At 51.2% G+C, this 6,086-nt stretch overlaps 1 protein-coding gene across 1 annotated transcript; it reads left to right on the top strand.

Moving 5' to 3' along the window:
- The first annotated feature begins 394 nt into the window (after positions 1–394).
- Positions 395–4,285, top strand: BCDIN3D (BCDIN3 domain containing RNA methyltransferase). The gene is made up of 2 exons (XM_074807827.1): positions 395–601; positions 2,844–4,285. Exons 1-2 carry the CDS (start codon positions 410–412, stop codon positions 3,456–3,458), a joined length of 807 nt encoding a protein of 268 aa, XP_074663928.1. The 5' UTR covers positions 395–409; the 3' UTR covers positions 3,459–4,285.
- Positions 4,286–6,086: the final 1,801 nt, after the last annotated feature.

The following is a 6,086-nucleotide window of genomic DNA, read 5'->3' as shown; positions in this document are numbered from 1 at the left end:
GCGTTGGAATGGGCTGCCCAGGGCAGGGGGGGAGTCCCCATCCCTGGAGGGGTTGAAGAGTCGGGTTGAGCCAGCGCTGAGGGATCTGGTGGAGTTGGGAACGGTCAGGGGGAGGTTCATGGTGGGGCTGGGGGAGCTTCAAGGGCTTTTCCAACCGAGATGATTCTGGGATTCAGTGACCCGCAAAGGTTGGGGTAGGAGGGGCTGGGGCTGTGCTGCTCTGTTGGCAGCGGGAGGGTGGCGTTGTCCCTTGTCCCCATCCCTGTCCCTGTCACCCCCCAGGCCGCCGCCCCCCCCCGCCCCGATGCAGGCAGGCGCACGCGCAATCCCCCCCCCCCGGAACCTTTGTTCCCCGGAACGCTTCTGCTCCCGCCTGGGCCCCGCCCGGCGCGCGCGGGCTGAGGGTAAAATGGCGGCGCCCACGAGTGAGGGGTCTCCCGCCTTGGAGCCTGGCGCTGCTCCCTACGGCAACTTCCCTAATTATTCCCGCTTCCACCCGCCCGAGGGCCGCGTCAGCCTCCTGCCTGGCGGGCTCTTGCGGAGTTTGTTCCCCGCGGCGGCCCGCCCGCTGCTGGGGCTCGATGTGGGGTGCAACTCGGGGGTAAGAGGGCGCCTCGGCGGGCAGCGGGAGGTGGGGGGCCGCGGAGCAGCGGGCTGGAGGGCTCCTGGGGTGGGGGAGACCCTGGGAGGGGGTTTGGGCTGTGGGGAGGACTGGAAATACTTGGGGAGAAGCAGTGGTCGGGAGTACTGGGGGCTGTGAGATTGAGGGGAGCTACTGGTCTGGGGTTTTGGGGGGCTCTGAGAAGGTCTGGGGGGAGGCTGCGAGGAAGAATGAGGGGAAGCACTTTGTTTCACACTGGTCTGTGGTATTGGGGCCCAGTGGGGTAGACTGGGGAGGCGCTTGTCTGGAGTATTGGGGAACAGTCCAGTGTATGGAAAAGACTGAGGATAAGGCACTGATCTAGGGTGGTGGGGCAGGCTGAAGACTGGGGGAGGTGAGGGCCTGGGAGGGGGGCAGTGGGGCAAACTGGGAAGACTGGGAAAGGCAGTGACCTGAGGTAGTGAGGTGAATGGAGGAGGCTGGGGGAGGTAGGAGCTTGGGGTGTTGGGAGGCAGATGGGAAAGGTGGGGAGGCACTGGTGGGGAGTGTTGGGGGCACTGGGATAGAGTGGGAAGGCTGGGGCAGTCCTGTGGTGTTGGAGGGAAGGTTGGGGGAGGCGCTCCCATGGGATGTTGGGGAAGAATGGGTCAGCCTGAGAAGATGAGGTGGGGGCAGTGGCCTGGAGCTCCAGGAAACAGTGGGGAAGGCTGGGGGGAGCGCTGACCTGGGGGGCTGGGGAGGAATGGAACAGCCTGGAATGGCCAGGACTGGGGTGGCAGCATGTGGCAGGGATGAGCCTGTGGGAAAGCAGGACTTGGGTGCAGTGTGAGACTTGTGGGGGTCAGGAGATTGTTGGTGTGTGGGAAGCCCCTCCGCAGGTCTCCTGTGAGAGGAGGGTGAAGGCTGGGGTGAAGGCAGGGGTGGGGCAGAGCTGGTTGTGCTGGTTGGGAAGCTGTGTTGGTGGGTCTGTCCTCTTTCCCACTGAGGCCTAAGCCTGCAGTGCCCTGGGTTGCTGCATGTCCTGAGCGCCAGAGAACTGCTGTAGGGCTGCCCTGAGAGCGGGGGAGCTGGACAAGCCTGAAGCTAGAAACTGTTGTGTATTGTGTAGTATCACATCATTTAACCATGAGACAGAACTTAAAACTAAAATCCTGGTCACACGCTCTTGAAAATATTGTGAGAGAGCTGGTGAATCTCGTAGAACTTCCCATTTTTCATTCATTCTCTTTCTTTACCTAGTTCTACTTTTTTCTCATGGCTTTTCCTCAGTGTGCAGCTTTGCTGTGTTGTAATTCAGAAGTATCTGTGCCTCTGTGATGCATGCTGGTGCAGTGTTTAAGTTTATGTTTAAAGATTTTTATTTTTTTTTTTTCTGGTGGAAACTTTAACGATGTATTAACTTAGAAATAATTATTTATTCAGAATGAAATTGCATTCTGGCTGGGGACAAGAGTACTGCTGTTTCTAGGGTTTCTCTTTCCCCTGCCAGAAGGTTTGAAAGTCTGCCTAAGGCATTCTCTAAAGGACCATTCTAGATCCTGTTTCAGGTGAACTTGTAAAACAGGTCAGGGAAAGCTGTTCTCAGTCCAGTTCTCTTGAGGCGCAGAGCCCTTCACCACTAGAGGACACTCTCTGCCTGCCTGTGTGGCTGCACGCTCGGGCCGGTGTCACTCAGGAATTTCATCGGTCTGCTTTAATAAAAAATAATACGCTTTCCACTCAGTGGTGCACTCTGTGAAAGGAAATTCGAAGGGAAGCTCTCATGTTAACTATCTTGTGCTACAACCGAATGGTCAGGGAATGTCTTTTACTTTAGCAGCAGCAGAAGACATTTATTACTCTAAATTAGGCATTATAAATAGCTCTGAGTGTCACTAGGGAGCTCTGAGGCTCACCTAGGGAAGCCAGTGAAGCTTTCACCCCCACGTTGGTTGGGGATATCCAGCAAGATTCCTGTTACTAAAACTCATCTTTTCCCTAGTTTTTGGAGCAAACCCCCAAGTGTGGGACAATACAGGCTTAGTTCCAATCTCTGGTTGACTTTCTGGTAGTCAGGGCTACTGTGATGCTTTTTGCTACAGAAAGGAGGATTGTTGGTGAGCTTGTTGTTCTGAACTTCATCAAGAGCAAGTGCTGAGTTGGTGCTTGTACCTCGCTGCTGAGAGTGGGATCCTGTGTGTTTGGTGATGTGCTAACGAAGCAGCGCAGGCCCCGTGAACCCCTGTTGTTTTCCTTTCTGCAGGAGCTAAGTGTGGCTCTGTACAGGCATCTCCTTGGCCTTCAGGAGAGCGAAGGCAGCTTGGACCAGCCTGCAGCTGGAAAGGATCTGAACCTTCTGTGCTGTGACATTGACCCGGTGTTGATTGAGAGGGCTCAGCAGTGCAGTCCCTTTCCTGCTTCCATATCCTTTGCCAACCTGGACATCATGGACTCCAGTGCCAGGGAGCCGTTCCTGAGCTCCTACCTGGGCCGTTTTGGCCGCTCCACCTTTGACATTGGTTTTTGCATGTCTGTGACCATGTGGATCCACCTGAATCACGGGGATAGTGGCCTGCTGGAGTTCCTGTCCTTCCTCTCCTCTCTGTGCCAGTACCTGCTGATCGAACCTCAGCCGTGGAAGTGCTACCGGGCCGCCGCGCGCCGCCTGCGGAAGCTGGGCAGAAATGACTTTGATCACTTCCGATCTCTTGCTATCAACGGGGATATGACCGCGAGGATAACCCAGATCTTAACGCAGGACTGCGCCATGGAGCTAGTGTGTTGCTTTGGGAGCACCAGCTGGGACAGAAGCCTCTTGCTTTTTAAATCAAACAGCTCAAATCACGAGGGCAGGGAGTCTTCAGAACAGGAGCAGTGACTGACAAATGGCCTCTCGCGGTCATGAGGCAAGGAGGTGTTTGCTCTTCACAGAGTCAGATGTAGGAATTCCTAAATCCCTACTGGGACCAGACCTTGACCTCCCTAGGGAGTTTGAGGCAAGTAATGTCTGTGTGATTCTGGTTTGGTGTTTTTTTTTTTTTTTCCATCCACAAAATACAGTGGCAGTTTTAACCTACCTTGTGGGTTTTGAGATTGCTGTTCCTAGAAAGTGCTCTTGAAATAAAAGTTGCTACATCTGTGCTTTCTATGTGTACCAAGAGTATTCCCTGAAAGAAGAGAGAACATGCCTTTTTTTTTCTCCCTGGAGCTTTTCAAGGAAAGGGAACATTTCTGTTGACCCACGCGATTCACTGTTCCACTGTTTTCTGTATAAAATGCTCTTGGAAAATACATGACCTCGTTTACCAGCTATGAACGAGCTGGATTGTTACAGAGAGTGTCTGGTCAACAGGCTGCCCAGAGAGGTGGTGGATTCCCCATCCCTGGAAACATTCAAGGTCAGGATGGACAGGGTTCTGAGCAGCCTGATCGAGTTGAAGATGTCCCTGCTCATGGCGGGGGGTTGGACTCGATGGCCTTTGAAGGTCCCTTCCCACCCAAACCATCCTGTGACTCTGTGACTCTGCTCAGGCTGTGATCAACGTGCCTTTGCCTTGGGGCTTGCCTGGAGCTTGACACTGGTGTGATCTTCCTGTGGAGTGAGGGATTTCTGTGGTAGGGCATGGGTTCATTTAAGTGTATAACAGTGTGAGTGCTTTTTGTGATAATATCCTTGAAATAAAAATAACTTAATTTTGTCCTAAATACTGTGTTGGGATTTTTAGTCTTTCTTTTTGTTCATGTTGTTTTCAACACCTAAGCAGTCCCAGGTAACTGAGTTTATAATTTTGTTGTGTTTACAGGCTTAAATGAAACTTTGGTAAGCTTGGCACAACTTTCACTGAGTCGGTTTTGTGGGTGTTCTTCAGTAAAAATCTAAAGAAAGATTTTTCTGAAGAAAAAAATCTAAAGAAAGAAAACTTGAGCAAAATATTTTAACTTCACTGTTCTTGTTTTAATATCCCTACTAGCTTTAGTTCATACCTAGTGGTTTTGTTAGCTTTGATAGTAAGTAGGAGTCACGCTTCGACAGTGTTGTCTAAACAGATTAAAAACCTCACTTGGGCAGACTGTGACACCGAGAGAGAGATAACCGATGACTTGGGAATTTCTGGGTTCCGCTGCTTCGTGCGAAGTGAGAGGGAAGCCCATGTAGGTGCTGTAAATGTTGTGTCAGGTGAGCTCGGCACTAGAGGAAGGGGACAGGAGGACATTCCTCTGGGAGCTGCTCTTGTCTAGCAGTTCTTGTGCCCAGGTGAGCCTGTGTGCAGGTGCAGAGAGGAACTTTGATTACATTTTACTTTGTCCTGACTGGGACTTCCTTGTTGTTTGCTCATGCAGTGATAGTGGAGGGGGGTGGTGGGAAAGGCTTTGATTTCCTCCACAGTGAGCTCAGATGAAAGAGTGAAGCGTGTGAGTGCTCTGGCTGCCTGGCCACAGCCTTCTGGATGAAAAGCTGCTGGGACCCATGGACAGACCTGTGAAAAAAGCGTGTGTGTATGTACATGTGTTTAAAGGGACTGAGTAGAGTCACAGAAAGGCTTTGAGGCTCTTCACATAAATGAAACTTCCAGTGTTCTGCTGCACAGAAAATATTTAGGAGTCCCACCAGGATTCCTGAGAGCTCCTCTGCCTTCTCAGCTGCAGACAAATGTGCCTTTCCTGGTGGTGGTGGTTGTTAATTTTCTTAAAGAAGACATTAAAGTCTGGGCTGATTTCACTATCCCTGTGGGAGTGAAGGGAGAACCAATCTGTCATGTGTTTTCCTGAGGCTTCACCCAAGTGCCTGATCTCTCTTGCAGTTTATATAGAACATTTATCACTTTGGTAATTAAGCACCTCGTCTGGCATTCATTATAATCTACACTAAGCTCTGCTGACTCCAGGGGTGGTGGCTCACCCAGGGCTGCCAGGCAGCTCAGCCTCCCCTTTCGTTCTGCTTAGCTGCTCTTTCCTGTCCTGTGCGGCTGGTGGCACTGGAGTATCGTGCAACCTACAGTCTTCCCCCTTGGGATGTTTCTGTTGGGTTGTGTCAATATTAGTTGCTGTTTTCTTTGAACTTTGAAATATTTATAAAATAGACCTGGACTTATCTGTTCAGTGCTCAAGTTTAAAGGGGTGAATAGGGTTTCTTGCCTTTCATTTTCCTCTGGGGATTTACCCACTTGCCTGTGAAAAATTTTATGAACAGTTGCTAGGAAGGTAGACAACCCAAAGAGTTACACCCAGGAGACGTCCCCTGCACCCATCTAGAATGACCTTCATCTTCAAAGAGACCCTGTTTTACGTTCCTTGTACACTGAGTGATAGATCAGTATCTGCCTGGGGGATTCTTCTGGGCTGCTGCTTGTTGAAAGATTGTGGGTTGTTTTTCTTTTTTTGCAGTCTTTATAGGCTGGCCGTGTACAGACCTGCAAACTGGCCCAGTGTGTGTGTAACAGTATAATGACTTCTTATTTGTCTCTCAAGTCTGTACTACTAAACTGCTAATATCAGTATGTCCCAC

The sequence above is a fragment of the Strix aluco genome, chromosome 27, assembly GCF_031877795.1.
Source record: "Strix aluco isolate bStrAlu1 chromosome 27, bStrAlu1.hap1, whole genome shotgun sequence".
NCBI classification, from domain to species: Eukaryota; Metazoa; Chordata; class Aves; order Strigiformes; family Strigidae; genus Strix; species Strix aluco.
The sequence above is the reverse complement of the archived record's forward strand: the minus strand, read 5'-3'. Positions and strand labels throughout refer to the sequence as shown.

What these genes read in the sequence shown, in the direction of transcription:
- BCDIN3D (XM_074807827.1), top strand. Translation starts at nt 410, where the DNA reads ATGGCGGCGCCCACGAGTGAGGGGTCTCCCGCCTTGGAGCCTGGCGCT. An exon ending in ATGTGGGGTGCAACTCGGGG is followed by an intron (nt 602 to 2,843) that starts GTAAGAGGGCGC and finishes TCCTTTCTGCAG; the next exon opens with GAGCTAAGTGTGGCTCTGTA.